The following is a 16,126-nucleotide window of genomic DNA, read 5'->3' as shown; positions in this document are numbered from 1 at the left end:
CTCCGCTTCGTTGACGTTATGAGAAGGCGGGAACGTGAAATGTGCTTACTTATGGTAGCGATCAGGCGCAGGAGAGCGGCAGGGTTAGCGATGTTGCGTAGGATACAGATGGCGACAATGAGCTGATTAGGAGTTGGAGATGGTGGAGGAGAAAGTGGATGAGCCCCAGGTCGCGTGCCGTGCGCGTCGGAGGCGGAGGCTTTCCAACGCGCGCCTCGAGAACATGAACAGGGGTACGTAATAGAGGACCGCCTTTCTCTCCCCTTCACCTTTATTCTCTCTCGTTGTTTGACACGATTCAGATACGAAACGACTCATAGAAACGTATGCTCAGATCTCTCCTGACCGCATCTACCTCCACCGCACAACCAGGCTCCCCGAACCCCAACAACTCGCCATCCCTCTCACGTGCAAACTCCAACAGCAGTGCTTACGCTGAATCCAACCTATCGCGCCCGGCATCAGCGCAGGCCTCTAGGGATGTACAGACCATGCAGGAGGTGATGCACGCGGACGTCGACGAGCTCAAGTTCAGTATGGAAGTCGACCAGAGGATAGAGGTGCGTTCGCCTATGTTTTACAACAAGGCTATAGTATCAATTATCCGTTTGCATCGTTCGATTACAGATTTTAACACGCATACGAGACACTCTGCGCGTCCAAGCCAAGACCGCAGACTCCTTCCGCGCGTTCGATGGCTTCCTCACACTCGTGCACGTCCTCTCGACGCTCCCCGCTATCGCCTCTGTTTCTATCTCCAAGAGTGACCCCGGGTCCGATTCTGGTGCCGCTGTACGCGCGTGCATGCGCGCAGCGTTCGAGGTCGCTGGCGAGGCGCTGTGGGAGAACGGGGCGAACCGCCAGTTCTTCGAGGTGAGTCCGATGCAGTTACGTGCCTCACGCAGACGATGACGCTCCTCTCAAATTAGCAAAGCGTGGGCTATGCCTCGCTCGGCGCTGCGCTCGATCCGCTCGTTGCGGACGCACATACGTGTGCCGACGTGCTCGGACTGCTTCTGACTGTCGCTTGTCGCGACTTCGCGCTCGTCGACTTCTTTATCGCACTGCCCCCGAGCTTAAGCATCGACGACCTCGAAGCCCACTTCGACCGATACGCACCTCGTTTATCGTCGGCACGGATCGTCCTCCCGGGTTTCCTCGGAGTTCTCTGGTCGTTCTTGCGCCCGCGCATGGAATCAACGAATGAAGACGCGGGATCGCTGCGCTACTTGACATACAGAATGCTCGATAGCGTCACCGCCGCATCGCATGCAAACGCGTGCGCCGTCACACGCTTCGAGCCTGACATGCCGTCGTACTTCCTCGCTGCATTCAGACGCAAGCTCCACGAATCTCGGGCCGACTCCGCTGTTGCCTTATCTTCGCCCGTCGACGTCTCAGAAGACAAACCCAAAGACAAGGACAAGGACAGGGACATGGAACGCCGCGCGCTCCAGCGGCTCGTCCGACGCACGTTTGAACTCGGCGCTACGACCGAAGACGCTCGCGCATTGCTCGAGAGCATCGTCCGCGCGGACTCTGAATCTACAAATCCGAGTCTCGACGGGGACATGCTCGACGCCGCACGGGCGGTCTCCCGTGCGCGCTGGCCGGCGCATGTGCTCCTCGGTCGCGGGGCGGCGATTTGCACGCGCGAGGGGGAGATCGGGCAGGGCCAGGGGAGGGCGCGGGGGCTGCCCGCGACGGGGTTTTCTGTTATGGTGCGTTTCTTGTCTTGTCTGTTATCTTCATTTTGCCTTCCAACTCCACTTGTTGACTACGACACGAACAAAAAGTAGCTTTGGGCCAACATCGACGCGCTCCCGCCGTCTACGCCCCCCGGGAGAACGAGCAAACTGTTCCGCGTGCGCACCGCCTCTGGCCCTGTGTTTGAGTTGTCTGTCGATGCGGGCGGGGGGCTAGGGTTGAGGAGCAGTACGCATCCTGCGCACAAGGCTTTAAACTCGAATGCAAATGGGAGGGCGGTGGTGGGCAGGGGGCGGTGGACGCATGTAGCGGTTGTGCATTATCCGAGTAGGGCGAGCTGCCCGTCTGTGCGTGAGTGCTGTCAATTGCTGCTCGAATGACTCGAAGTCCTTGCGGATGGGTGTATGCCGTAGCTAACGGGGCTTTTGTTGGTTTTTGGTTTGACGCAGGCGTGTTCATCGACGGTGTGCTCGCTGACTCTGTGCAGTGGGCGTATCCGAAGGGCGCGGTCCGCGCTGAAGGGGTCGTGTACGAGCTCGGTGACGCCTCTTCTTCGCCTTCCGGAGGCGGCGGTGGTGGAGGCGGGATGAGCTGGAGCATCGCATCGGCGTACCTGTTCTCGCATCCACTTCGTGCGTCCCTTCCCTCCTCTCATTTTCATCACCTCTTCCCCTCCCCTAGTTTCTATTAATAAAAGATAAAGCTGACGTGGAGAGATTAGCGGACGATATCATCCGTTTCGCGCACCATCTCGGCCCGCGCTACACGGGCACATTCCAGGACGGCGCATTGGCCAGGTTCTTGACGTACGACGCGTCGACCGCGCTCGGGATGCACCTCCTCGGCGGGCCGTCGGCGTCTTCACCGTCCTCTTCCTCCATTTCTGCTTCCGTCTCTGCTTCCTCAACTATTGCTGGTGCCGCAGCCGGATCTGGGGGAGGGGGTGGAATGTCGGGATCGGTAGCGCTGGGAGATAGCTCGGCGGCACTGAGGCAGGTGCTGAAGGATGGTGTGCCGTTTGGCGAGGACAGCATTGTGTGGCGGTTTGTGCCTGCGGATCTCGAGACGTCACCATCGTTATCGGACTCCGGCGAGCTGGATCGGGATGGGGGCAGGAGACACCCAGAGGATCAGGGTACGAGTACGAGTAGGATGCGGCTGCGTGCCCAGTTCGAGTCGAGCGGGAGCGGCGAGGTGGTGGTGATGCGCTGCGAAGCGATGGACGCGGCTGTGTGGAAGCTGGGGGGCGCGGGGGTGTTGGTTAGGCTTGTTGTGCTTGCGCAGGTGAGACCTACCCTAAGATTTCCTTTAAATTGGTTGGTGCCCTTTCCTTTTTGGCTAACGGATGCAAATTGGTGTTGTGGCGTAGACAGCGCACGAGCTCTCCCGTGCGGTGGGCGTTCTCGTGGACTGTGTGCGGAACTGCTGGAAGAACTCGGAGGATATGGAGCGGTTGAGTATGTCGACATCCGTCTACTTTTTATTTGCTGTAGGCGGCGAGTGCTAAAGATACTTTGCCGTTTATCAGATGGATACGACGTTCTCGCCGCTACGCTCCGGTCCAAAGCAGACCTCATCAACATGACGACGTTCGAGATGCTCTTCGAGTTCATGGGGCTCAACTTCCGCTCGCCCGAGTAAGCATTCACGTTGACTTCGACCCCATCCCACCTTCCGTACTCTTCAAAACAACTAACAAAGTGGATTCTAGCCAATCCACCATAATCAACGCGGCCGCATACCGTGCCATTGCGCTCGACTTCTCGCTCTGGTCGCGTGCGCGACCTGAGATTGCGCGCGTACACCTCGAGCATCTTACCTTCCTGCTGCGCGCTTCCAGGTTTAGAAGGTTCAACGCGCGTGTGCGGCTTGTGAGGTTGGGCGCCCTCTGGAAGTTGCTGTTTGCGCTGCAAGCGGGGTGGTATGGTGGTAGTGGCGAGGAAGGTGCTGGGGAGGCGGCAGACGAAGGAAACGGGAATCAAAGTGGAGGCGAGAGGATGAATATGATGCCGTACGTGGTTGGGGCACTTGCAGCACTCGTGCAGGCGCCTGTGGGGCCAGAGGATACGGTTAAGCCCGTGGTGTCTTATCTGGCTGCTACACTCGGTGATCTTTAATGTTCGACTGCCCTCTCGCTTCTTTGTTGCTGACAACATGCCTCAGACCCCCGCTCGGAGATGCGCAGCACCGGCTCCCCCGCCGTGCTCGAGGACCTCGTCTCGACGCTCCGTATACCTGCGTATTACGCGCGCTTCGCCGAGGCGCTGCCGCTACCGCGCGTGTGCCTGCTCCTGCTCGGCGAGCATCCAATGCCCGTCGTCGCGATGCAGGTGCTCAACATGGTCGGGTTGGGCTATGCGAACTCGAGCTCGTTCCATAGGCGGTTTGAGCTCGCGAGTGGGTGGACAATTCTGCGGAGTGTGTTGCCTGGGTGCTGGGAGGAAGGGGTGCAGGCTGCGGCGTTTGATCTGTTGCTTGGAGTCACGGGCGGTGGAGCGGAGGCGCATAGTGATGGGCAAGGTCATAGGCATCGTGGGGGGCATGGTGTAAAGGGGGCAGCGAGGCAGGAGGAGAAGGTGGTTGCGTGTCCGCAGATTGCGGGGGTGATGCTCGCTGTCCTTCACCGAGGGCTATTTGAGATGAGGAGTGTGGGGCAGGGGTGTGACGCTGGTAAGCATCAACAATAATTTTTGCAGCCTACATCTATGAGATACACTCAACTGTGATTACACACAGGTCCAAGCCAGGAGAACACTGCGAGTCTCATCGACGCGCTGACAGCGCTTTTCGGCGAGTCTACCTCGTTCCGCCAGCTCTTCAGGATGCAGAGCATCACCCAGATACTCGTCGACTGTCTGCGCATCCATGTCGAGCCCGGAGCGGAGTTCAGCCAGAGAGTCGACGAAGCGACGTGGTCGAAGTTCACCGGGTTCTGCGCACTTGTGGGCGCCGAGAAGGCTGTGCATGGGTCGCAGCGAAATGAGGTTGGTTTTTCTTCTTCTTGTTCTCTTGCGTTGTGTTCCTGCTATCCTCGTTCTGAGCTGAAACGGCACATGCAGATCCAAGCTTTGCTGGGCGATGACAGCCCGCAGAAACGGTACGCGCTGCAGAACCAGGTGCATGCGGGAATGTATACGACACTCAGCCTCGTGCGCGAGGGTGCGGTTTCGCAGGCGTTTTCGCGCCTCGCCGAGTGGCGGGCTCTGGTGGTGCTGACGGAGCGGAAACGGAATCGCAAGACGGTGCTCGACATGTGCGTCTCTCTTATGATTCTTTTCTTTCTATCCTTGCGGCGCGCTGAAGAAGATGTTGTGTAGGCGGGAGCACCAGAAGCAGGTCGTGATGTACACGGAGCAGATTATGTCGTCCGTAACGGACCGGAGCTTGTGGAAGGATTTACGAACGGAAAGAGTGTGGAGACTGGATGAGACGGAGGGGCCATTTCGAATTAGGTCGGTATTTCGTGTATCCGGTCCTTGTTTGTGTTCATTGACCCCGACGAACATCTCGCAGGAAGAAGGTTGAACCTTTCCATCCGCCATCCAACGGAAATTCGACTGCTGGAAACTCGCTCGATGGTATTCCGCCGACGGAAAGTGCGCCCTCAGTGCAGGTAGAAAGACGAGAGGCCAGTGCTGCCGCTGGTGCGTGGTTCACATGCCATGTTTCTTTGGTCCACTGATTATCTGGGACGACAAGTAGAAGAGGAGGGCGAAGGCAATCTTGCAGAGGAAGTGCACGAAGACAAGCTTCGCAAGGTGCGGCACGAGCTGGAGCCAGGCGACATAATCGAGGCTGTCAGCACGGTTGCGCGAATCTCTGGTGTTGATGCATTCCGTAAGCGTTGATTTTAAATATCATGATATGGCTTCCGTTCATGCTTTCTCAGCTGGTCTCCTGATTATCGGCCAGACGCACCTCTACGTTCTTGATGGACTTGTTGAACAAGACGATGGCGAAGTTATAGATGCCGCGGATGCGCCGAAGAGCTTGTTCTTTGTTGCAGGAAGCAAGCTTGAGGCTCGTGTACCGCAGAAAGCCCAGCGGTGGTACGCGTAGGCCAATCTTTGACCATAGCTGTCTGTTGATTAGCATGTACATGACAGGATTCTACACAAACTGACAGCCTTCGCAGAACGCACCTTCCTCTTCCGTGATGTCGGGTGAGCTCGTCCATTCTTCTTTGACTTTTGTCTGGTGATTTACTGAGGACCCCGCATCCAGCCTGGAGCTTTTCTTCCAAGACCACCGCTCACTGCTTGTCGTCTTCCCAACCAAGTTGAAACGACTCGACGTGAACAACCGTCTGACGACCGTCATGTCGCGCCTCGGCACGACGCAACACATTGGGCTCGGTAGTGCGCTCGACCGAACTGCGCTGCTTGGCCTCGTTGCGGGCAAGTCGCGTGCTGAGATGAACATGCGTGCGAAGGAGCTCGCGCATGCGCAGAGGCAGTGGCAGAATCGGGAGATCAGCAATGTGGGTTGCTTCTTTGTGATATACAGGAGTGGCTGTTGATGACGAAGAGCGCAGTTTGCGTATTTGAGTATTCTCAATCAGCTTTCGGGGCGGACGCCGAGTGATGCGACGCAGTATCCTGTCTTTCGTATGTCTTCTCCAGCTTTCTCATGAGTGGATTACTTGCTTGCTGAGCGATGACGTATACAGCATGGGTGCTCAAGGATTATACGTCGGAAAGCTTAGACCTTTCTTCGCCTGAAAGTTATCGAGAGTCAGTCGGGCGAGCCGGCCTTTGAACAGCACTCAAAACTGACAAACACTTCCTCTCCGGCAGTCTGACCAAGCCTATGGGAGCTCTAACGGAGGATAGGAGGGCGGCAGCCGAAGCTCGCTATACAAGCTTGGAAAGTGTAGGCGAGCCGCCGTTCCATTACGGAACGCACTTTAGCTCGTACGTGTCTACTCCGCATGCTCGTTGCCGGATGCTTACTGAGTCATCAGCTCAATGACTGTCTGCCACTTCTTGATCCGTATGGCGCCGTACACCGAGATGTTTAAGACGCTGCAGGTACGGCAGATGTTCAATTCCCACCTCTATTGCTACAGTACCCTTATCGAGTTTCTTTGTAGGGGGGTGAATGGGACTTGCCCGATAGGCTCTTCGGGTTCGTCCCCGGGAATATTTCTGATGGTTTAATCTGAGGACTGTCTATGCTTTTCAGTGACTTGGGCAAAGCGTGGACGTCAGCCTCGCGAGATGTTCGCGGTGATGTACGGGAGCTCATTCCCGAGTTTTTCACCTGTCCCGAGTTCGTATCTTTTTCCTCAATCTTTTTAACCCTCGACTCATGGAGAGATAGGTTCCTCGAGAACTCATCCAACCACGACTTCGGTGTTCTTCAGAGCACAGGCGAGCGGATAAACGACGTGAAACTGCCACCGTGGGCAAAAGGCGATGCTACGTTGTTTATTGCGCTTCACCGACAGGTAGCTGCTCTCCACCTCTCGTACGAAGCGACTTTTTACTGACCTATGTATGACATGGTGCGACAAGGCGTTAGAGAGCCACCACGTCAGCGAACACTTGCACGAGTGGATAGATCTGATCTGGGGTCACAAGCAGAGAGATGTTGCGAGCTATAATGTCTTCCACCCGCTTAGCTACGAGGGATCAATCGGTGAGGCGCACCTGTCCTTTTCGTAGTTTTCCGAGTTCACTCAAGCTACGCAGACATCGATGCAATCACTGATGAGTTGGAGCGAGAAGCAACAGTGGGGATCATCCATAATTGTACGTACATTTCCCTTCCTTCATTGTACTGCTGTGAACTGTCGTCCAGTCGGCCAGACACCGCGAAAGCTATTTACCACCCCGCATCCATCTCGCAATCTACAGGGGCTTCTGACGCTCCCATTCGGCGTCGAACGTGGCGTACCCGAAGACGCGATACGGTATCAGTGTAAAGGAGAGTGTGCAGGTGAGCATTCTGCCCGCCCTTATCCTCGTCCTGTAACATGGTTTAACTGTTTGGCTAGACTCAATTGGGTCACTGGTAGAGAGCTTGACTTTTGATAGTCGAAATGGCAAGGTCGTTCCGCTTCCTCAAGGCGTTGTATGTATCCCGGGAAGGCCGGATGAGCGAGTAGAGTGGGACGAGGGCGACAACGATCGCGCAGGAGCGCTGAGAGTGCGTGTCGCTGGCAAGGTGCGCACGCCTGATCTCTGTATGGAGCATGCGCTAACGCGGATGCGTAGGTCGTACAGACTCTCGAACAAATATATCCAACCTGCGCTGCCTTCGCAGACGCAGAGACACTGCTCGTCGGCACATCGGAGCATCTCGTCCGCTCATATGCCCTCTCCCCACCTCTGCATACGTCCGGCGACCCAAGGGGCTCGGTGGTTACGGGCCAGGACGGCGCCTCGGGATCCGGCAGCAGCATCCTAGGTGGTGGACCGGGATCGCCGCTCTTCGCACACCACCATCACGCATCGGCGCGCATAGGGCTAAGCATACGAGAGACGCATATGCTCAGAGCGCATGAAGCGCCTGTTACGTGCGTTACTGCTAGCGGGGCGTGGGGTGTGGGTGTCAGCGGAGGGAGAGAAGGTGCCGCGGTCGTGTGGAGATTGGGTGCGGGAGGTGCGTCGCGCGTCGCGGGCATCATAGGTGGAGGGAGGGGTGTCGTTGGTGAGAGCACGGGCAGCGGTGGGAGTGGGAGTGGAGGTGGAGAGGCATATGTGGCCACGATATGGCATAGCGAGAGTGGATCTGATGAAGGAGTGGTAGGAAACGGTAACAGCGTCACCTGTGTGGCTATCAACGAGAGCAACGTAGGTTTTCCTCCCGCTTCGTGCCTTTTCATCTCATTAAGCTTGACACTGGTTGCTGTTAAAAGGGATTTATCGCTTCCTGTTCCCGACGCTACCTTTGTCTACATACCATCAACGCTCGTCCCATCGCTCGCCTTTCCCTCTCTCCATCTCCATCCATGGCGTCTCCGATGGCATCGTACGGGGAGATCACAGCACTCGCTTTCCACGTGCGCGAATACTCTCGCGTTGGTATCCTTGCCCTCGGCGGCAGGGGCTGCGTGCGGCTCGTTACCTGGGAGCGCGGCGGCTGTGTTTCTACCGCTGACGAGTATGAGTGTGTGACTCGGCCCGACTCATGGGAGTTCGTCGAGGTCGCGACGTTCAAGGAGAGCTCAGAGGGCGATGCGCCATGGATGAAGAAACTTCGCACATTGCCAGGGTCGAAGGAGCGACCAGCGCGAGTTACTGCGCTATCATTTAGGGGGTAAGTGACAATTTCATTTACTCGCAACTTGCAATTCACACTTTCTCTTCGACGTAGGGAGACGTTGGTTGTCGGTGATGAGCGCGGGACGTGTGTTGAATGGGCCTAGAGCTAGAAAGGGAGTTTTAGCCACCCACTTCATCGAGGTTACGAAACTGCTTTCAGTGTTAATTTATGCTTGGGAACATGTGCAATACTAGAATACATTGGAGAGATTTTGACTGGACTTGTGGCTTTACTGGGAGGAACTTGTCCTTGAACATGTCCATGTAGAAACGCGTCATGGTCACGTGCGCGCGTCTCATGTCCGACTTGTGTCCGACGACATACGCGTTTTCGTTGACGAAGCTGCAAACATCCCGCAGCTCCGCCATCTCTACTAGCCGCCCGCGTTCCTCTCTTTGTCATCGGCTTGACAAGGACTCTCGCACTGCAGGGACACTTACCTCACCGACTATTTCAGGCTCTGAACGATCATGGCTGACGACGATGTCTCGGACCGTGACACCGACACTGGCTCGTCCAGCCGCTTCGTTCCGCGTTCTGACGACGAAGAGACACTATGGGAGGTCGTCGAAATTACTGCTGAGAAGAAAGGGATGTACAAGGTTAGGTGGAAGGGGACGGACCCGATGACGGGCAGGCCGTGGCCACTGCAATGGGTGCCCAAGTCCGATTGTACAGAACACCTCGTGAAGGGGTGGAAGAAGAAGAAGAAGGCCAAGGCGGACGGGAGGAAGGGCAAAAGAAAGAGTGCATCTGGTGCTGCGAAGAAGAAGAAAGAGGAAGAGGGGTCGTTCAAAGGGAGCAGGGCGGGATCCAAGGGGAAGGGGAAGGCTCAAGGTGCGTGTGTTATGCACGTGTGGCTACTCCTTTCTTTCTAACATTAATATGCACTTTTTCTAGCTTCTTTGCTTGACAACTTCTCTGACATCGACGCAGATGACGATGCGCGTCGTCGTGAGGATACCGATAGCGAGTTGGACGACCCTCCCAAGGGCAAGCGCGTGCCCTCCCGCAAAAGCACGTCCTCCACCATCACGACATATTCTAGTAATGCGCATAAACGCGCCTCTGTATCTACGAAATCCACAGACACTGCTAAGCGGAAGCGGTCCACGACCTCCGTTACACCCCAGCCTCGAAAGCTCCCCGACGCGCGGCGGTTCAGCTCGTCGACAGTCAAACCACTCAGCTCCTCTAAACACTCATCCAAACGCATCGAACCTGACTCTAGCGAAGAGGATGACGTGATGCCTCCGCCGAAGAAAAAGCAGCGTGTCGTTAACCCCGAGCCGGAGGAAGAAGAGGAGTCGAGTGATACAGACCTGCCCACCAAGATCGGTCCACCCCAGGGCGTCAGAAGATCGACACCTGCTGCTCCGTCCAAGGCGAAAGCCCGGTCTTTCCCGCTTGCGAAAATGAAGCAGAAGACACCGACCCCCTTTGAGTCATCGGGGGATGAAGACGAGGGTCATCTAGTGCGATACAAGGCGGGCAAGACCTCAAGGCCGTCTTCACCATCCGCTTCTTCGAAGCGCACACCACCAATCCCGGAGCATGCTCTTGAAACATCGGACGACGACGAAGCTGACGATGACGCCGTCGACGCCTCCCTGCACGTAGAAAACGATGACGATCTCGCCACGGGCGACGGCCATGACCTCGTTTTCAACCACGATGACGGTCTTCATATCGACATGAATATGCTTGACGCATGTCCGCCCAGAGCACACGCAGACGACGACAGCCCCGTCGAGCGTCACGATAAGGCGCCTCCTCTGCATACCAAGATGGGCCGGCAGTCTTCCCCTCCTACCCGTCTCAGCTCCAGCTCGCCTTCCCTCCCCGAAAACCTCACGGATGCCGTCCGGTCCAGCCGCAGCCCCTCGAAGAGCACCAGGTCGCCCTCAGAAGTAGCCAATGACCGATCTTCACCGTTTGTCCCGAGCCCATCGCGCGCCTCAAAATCGCCGGTGAGTGCTGGTCCATTGCGAGAACGATCGCCGCCGCCTGATATTGCAAATCTCTCATCGTACGATCGCGCCATCCTGGAGATATGGGAGCGCGCTGTCGGGTATGTGCACCCAGAGGCCGAGGAGGGCACTCCAGAACGCGAGGCTTTGCCGGCATCTCTGAAGACGAATAAAGGCAAGCGGAAGGACCCAGATCCGGTAACGAATGAGTCACTCATACCCGACATGCGTTCGTGCTCTGCGACTCGTGCGACAAGCAAGGGTCGACACACGGTTAGTGCGACGCGCAAGGCCAAGGAGATGAAGCCCATACCAAGAGTGTCGCCTGGACAGTTCCGCACGAGTATCACGATGGCATATCAGCGTGCTAGCTCGGCGGCATCTGCGTCTTCGTCTGCTCACTTCGGCGCGAGCTCGCCTGCCACAATGCATCTCGAGGTTGAAGTTGCAGACGCTGATGACGATCACTTTTTCTCAAATATGGCACGACAGCTGAACGCGGCCGCGGATGCCGGTGACGATGCGCTACCACCGTCGTACGAGGACGAGATCGAATCTTATTCACCTTCGCCTGTCAAACGCAGCGCGAAGGTGTACTCGCGCGCTTCTGCTGCTACGCACTCACCGACGTTCGACGACACGTACATTCCACCATCGCAGCCTCCCACGCAGGTGACGATCGTCTCCTCCGTCCCTTCGCCACCGCCCAGTCCTACGCCAGCAAAGGTCTACAAATGGCCAACCTCTGGCGCTCATGGCGACGCGCTGGCGAGTATGACGGATGCTGACCTTCGGGAGAGGGGGAAAGCGGTGTTCGATCAACAGCGGGCATTAGCAAACGTGGCAAGGAAGAACAAGGAGGCAGTTGAAAGCCGTAGGACAAGCAGTGTCATGGCTAGGGAGAGGCCGAGGTCCCCCTCGATCGATCCCGACGAGAACCCGTTCGACAGCGTCAGCGCTCTGCCACGGCCGCATGAACACGAGACGGATGACGAGCCAGAGATATGGGAACGTCCCGATGGCATCGACGAACCGCAAGAGGAGCCCTCGAAGTGGGAAGCGCTTCCCGGCATGGACCAGGAGCACCAGTCGCCATCGAAGTGGGCACCAGTGCCAGGGATGGATATAGATTTCATCGGAGGCGCATCCGCCGATGCCGCTATAGCGCTCGACCTCGACCCAGATCCGGAGAACGGCGGCGGTGGTACTACAGCTGAGTCGTCTCTTCCGTCGATGTCTCCTGCGCGTCCGCGGGGCACGCAGACCATGTCTGCGACGCAGACACAGGTCATGTCCGTGACGGATGGCGGCAACAGTCACGCGGTGTCAGACTCACAGACTCGCAGCACGCAGCCGGACAGCTCCCTCCATGCGCTGGAATCTCTCTCGCATCCCGATCCGAAGGTGCACCTCACGAGAGCGGAGATCGAGGCGCTGATGCGCGAGGAGGAGGAAGATACACAGGACTTACCGCGCGAGAAGGGTGTGCGTGTGGAAGCGCGGCCCGCCGTTGCACCGATGAGGCACGAGGAAGAGGAGAACACCCAGGATTTGATGGAGGAGGCACATATCATATTCACGGCAAACGAGGCCGTTGCTCTCGTGAGGCTCGAGGAGGAAGAAAATACGCAAGACCTGCTACAAGAAGCGCGTGCGATGGGCCATAGGCTCGAGGAGCCGCTCGATGCCGCTGGTAACTCGGAGAATGCTGCTATCGGCCATGAACAGGACGAGACTCAAGCCTCAGCCCAGAGTCAGAGCCAAAGCCAAGGAGGGCCGAGCGGGTACACGAGCCTCGAGGTGCACCCGCCTTCGTCTGCCCGCCAGTCCGACGCCGACGCCGAGCCCCTATCTTTGCAGCCTTGGACCGGCAATCCCCGGGAACTGGGCTCCGGATTCGGTGATCTCGGAGTCAGCCGAGCCGAGGCCGCGGTCGGGAACAATACAACTCTCTCCGCGAAACCCACCACACTCGGCTCATCGTCGATGGTCGATGCCATTCCCGCCACCACCAACGATGCGAACGCGCTCGAGTCGACCTCGCTAGCCGAGGAGGAAGGATTAGGTGAAGGGTTGAAGGAGAAAATGACGCGTATGGAAGCTGAGATCAGGAGCTTACGCGAGGACAGGGAGCGCGAGCGGAGGGAGTACGAGGAGCGGAAAGCGCAGTGGGAGGCACAGCAGGAGGAATGGGAACGCGAACGGCAGAATTGGGAGCAAGAGCGGACGGAGTGGCAGGAAGAGGTACGTGGCGCGCTGTCATTCACCGTGTTGACGTTTACCCCTTACTTGGGCGAATCAGAGAGCGAAGGCTGCTGCTGCGCCTCCGACACCCGCAGGCGAGCCCATGAACATATCATCCACATCTGCACTACAGCCCCCCGCTCCGTCCCTATCCTATGTGTCTGCGCTCACACCCGCAGTGTTAATGCCGCAAGAGTCTTATAGCATAGAAGGACGCGGTGAAGTGAGTATAGGCAGAGAAGATAAAGAAGAAGAGAAGTAGTGTAAGTTTGAGAATAGAAAAGGACTGTTATGGGGTTGCGGCGACGTGCTCGCTCCGTACATGTCTCTCCAAGTCCTAGGTGGTGTTTAACGAAGGAACTAAGGAACACATTGTAGGTACAAGCCACTCACCTCGATCGAGTCAAATGCCCTCGGACAGTGCTCGCCGTTGCCCGGCCTCCACAGACACTGATAGAACAACTCGTCCAAGTCCTCCACGTCCTCCAGCACCGCCTGAGCATAGTCGAAACTCGATTCATCGGCGTCTGGCGGATAAGGGCCATCTGCAAGGTCATCCTCATCTCTGTCTTCGTCATCAGATACTTCCTCGTCTGATACTTCCCGTTCCTGAACAACCATCCTCTCGATGACAATGCTCTCCCTCTCCTCGCCGTCGACCACCCCTTGCCCATCATCGGTCGTCCCATCTTGGGTCACCTCCGCATCCAGAGGTTGCAGACCAAGCTCAGCAAGCTGCATTACCAGATTCTGCTTCTGCTTCTTAAGCTTCTTCGCCCGCTTCTCGAGGTACATCCGCTCCTCGTACACGCGGTCGTACACCCCCCGTATCTGCTCGTACCCGCGCACCGCCTCCTCATAGTCCTCCCGCAGATTGGCGAGCTCCTCCTGGATCTCCGCCGCCTCGGCAGCCTGCCGGCGGATCTTGTCTCCGCCCGTACGCGCGTCGCGCTCCTGTAGGATGCGCATCAACGCGCGCTCGCGTTCGAGCTCGTCTTGAAGAGTCTTGATTCGCGACTCGTACAGGGCACGGATGCCAGCGACACCGTCTTTGGCGCGTTGGTCGGATACGGCGGCGCGTGCGTCCGCTGTGGCGGCTTTCTTCTCGAGCTCGATGTTCTCGATGCGTACGGAAGAGACGAAGCCAGAGGCTTGCATGTACTGTTCGCGAAAGAATTCTCGGTCCTTCTCCGCAAGCGCCTTGTCGGCGAGTGCAGTCGCAAGGGTGGCGTCGCGCTCAGCGAGGACATCTTCGGCAGGACCGCATTGTACTGCAGCTAAAGCGCGTCTGTAGCGCATCCGCTACTCTCATCGGCACACGGCCCGGAATCCCGGGTCATATGCCTCCTTATCTCACATCGGCAGTCCTAGTCAGCACTCAGGCTTGCACCAACTCTCGCAAAACCAATGTCGAACATTCGCCGCGAGGAGCGGCCAAGCGACGCCCTCGTCTCTCCTCTAGACGCAGCATTGTTTGCTCCAACAGATCGGGAATGGGCATTCTTGCGGGAGACTGTTTCGTTTGACGATGAGAAGGTGCGGGAGGTGGTTATGAGGGTGCAGCGCGAGTGAGCAGCTTTCTCGAAATCATGATCATGGCATCTATACCACGGATCTTGCAAGTGTCCATGCGGTTACTGAAAAAGGTTCGATAGGTCTTAGTGGGTGCTCCTCTCGTTCTATGCGTCCTTCCTCGTGAGCGAGACCTAATTTGAGGGTTTGAAGCGAGAAATACCCCTACCCGTGCATTCGCGCGTTCCACTTTGTGTCGCTGTTTATGTGCGAGAACGCGGCGTACGGGCGAGTGATTGAAGCTGGTAAACAGGGCAACACCCGCTTGCTCGATCTCGGTTGTTGTAGTGCACCTCCTCTCTCTTCTCAACCCGAAACCCGCTCATGTTGTACCCATGTTTCATAACTGGATGCATGACACAGTGGGCACAGATGTGCGCAAAGCTGTTCTAGACGGTTACCCAGCCTCGAACGTCATCGGAAGTGACCTGAGGCGGGAATACATCGACCTTGGGCTCGACGCGCTCTTCGCTGACCGCGAGACGTGCGCAATCCGGTTCGTCGAGGCAGATACTTTCGACGTCCCCGTTCCCTCTTTGTCGCAACCCAACTTCGAAACTTCAACCGCCCCCAAAGGCCCGGAGCAAGGGCTCACTCAGTTTCTCGGGAATATCACGCACGTGTACGTCGGCGCGCTGTTTCATCTGTTCGACGGGGAGACGCAGTACGCGATTGCTCTGCGCGTTGCGCTTCTCATGGAGCGACACCGGAATGATGGTACTGAGGTCATCGCGTTCGGGCGGCACTCTGGGTTGGAGAAGGAGGGGATGATTTCGGATCGGATGCAAAGGTGCGCTGAGAATATTTTGCATGGTGCTCCTGAAGTGCTGATTGGCGTCACGGTCCTTTAGGGTGCGCTATGGCCACTCTCCCGCGTCGTGGACACATCTGTGGAAACGTGTTTTTATGGAGATCGAGGGTAGAACCTTCGCAGAGGAAAGGGTGATGGTCGAGGCGGAAATGAGGCCGCACCCTGGAGGCGGTACGCACGCTGCTCCAGGAACAGGGATGCTATGGTGGTCTGTCAAGATTTCTGGCGAAGGCAATTGACGATGACGAGCGAATGAGAAATCGTAGTGCTGAGAAGAATTGTGCGTCACCAAGTTCATACACGTTGCGAGGTGTAGGAATACCGACGTGAATCCCGCATTTGCCCCTCTGTGCTGTACGTGTGGTGTGTTTGCTTGACATAATAATGAATCGTTAATACTAAGAATGCATTGATTATAGCATAGTGACAAGGGACCTGACGAATGTAGCATAGGTACTATCAGAGGTACGTAAACGCAATCAGCAATAATAAAGGACGCGTAATTTAGAGATGTGGGAAAAGTTCCATCCAAGAAATGGTTTCGTGTGCCTTG

General features: G+C 57.0%; 3 protein-coding genes across 3 annotated transcripts; 2 read left to right on the top strand and 1 right to left on the bottom strand.

Annotated features, from left to right (window-relative positions):
* Window positions 1-326: 326 nt before the first annotated feature.
* Window positions 327-9,126, top strand: CONPUDRAFT_169357 (beach-domain-containing protein; the record flags this gene model as incomplete). The annotated part of the gene is made up of 32 exons (XM_007776056.1): window positions 327-560; window positions 628-873; window positions 930-1,721; window positions 1,800-2,058; window positions 2,157-2,339; window positions 2,429-2,991; window positions 3,077-3,164; window positions 3,236-3,344; window positions 3,419-3,813; window positions 3,871-4,377; window positions 4,444-4,691; window positions 4,767-4,960; window positions 5,025-5,159; window positions 5,221-5,351; window positions 5,410-5,544; window positions 5,597-5,756; window positions 5,814-5,870; window positions 5,932-6,187; window positions 6,242-6,314; window positions 6,377-6,440; window positions 6,504-6,620; window positions 6,671-6,737; window positions 6,800-6,834; window positions 6,892-6,978; window positions 7,030-7,156; window positions 7,224-7,347; window positions 7,401-7,460; window positions 7,510-7,647; window positions 7,706-7,875; window positions 7,926-8,504; window positions 8,570-8,970; window positions 9,028-9,126. 32 exons carry the CDS (start codon window positions 327-329, stop codon window positions 9,077-9,079), a joined length of 6,786 nt encoding a protein of 2,261 aa, XP_007774246.1. The 3' UTR covers window positions 9,080-9,126.
* Window positions 9,127-13,385: 4,259 nt separating this feature from the next.
* CONPUDRAFT_169355 (uncharacterized protein) lies at window positions 13,386-14,489 on the bottom strand (the record flags this gene model as incomplete). Its single annotated transcript, XM_007776055.1, has 2 exons — window positions 13,386-13,527; window positions 13,584-14,489. The coding sequence occupies 2 exons, from the start codon at window positions 14,487-14,489 to the stop codon at window positions 13,480-13,482; spliced, it is 954 nt and encodes a 317-aa protein (XP_007774245.1). The 3' UTR covers window positions 13,386-13,479.
* A 128-nt stretch (window positions 14,490-14,617) lies between these two features.
* CONPUDRAFT_131771 (uncharacterized protein) lies at window positions 14,618-15,812 on the top strand (the record flags this gene model as incomplete). Its single annotated transcript, XM_007776054.1, has 4 exons — window positions 14,618-14,758; window positions 14,846-15,049; window positions 15,126-15,552; window positions 15,614-15,812. Exons 2-4 carry the CDS (start codon window positions 14,968-14,970, stop codon window positions 15,810-15,812), a joined length of 708 nt encoding a protein of 235 aa, XP_007774244.1. The 5' UTR covers window positions 14,618-14,758; window positions 14,846-14,967.
* Window positions 15,813-16,126: the final 314 nt, after the last annotated feature.

The sequence above is a fragment of the Coniophora puteana genome (genome assembly GCF_000271625.1).
Source record: "Coniophora puteana RWD-64-598 SS2 unplaced genomic scaffold CONPUscaffold_16, whole genome shotgun sequence".
NCBI lineage: Eukaryota > Fungi > Basidiomycota > Agaricomycetes > Boletales > Coniophoraceae > Coniophora > Coniophora puteana.
This window is presented reverse-complemented; position numbering and strand designations above follow the sequence as displayed.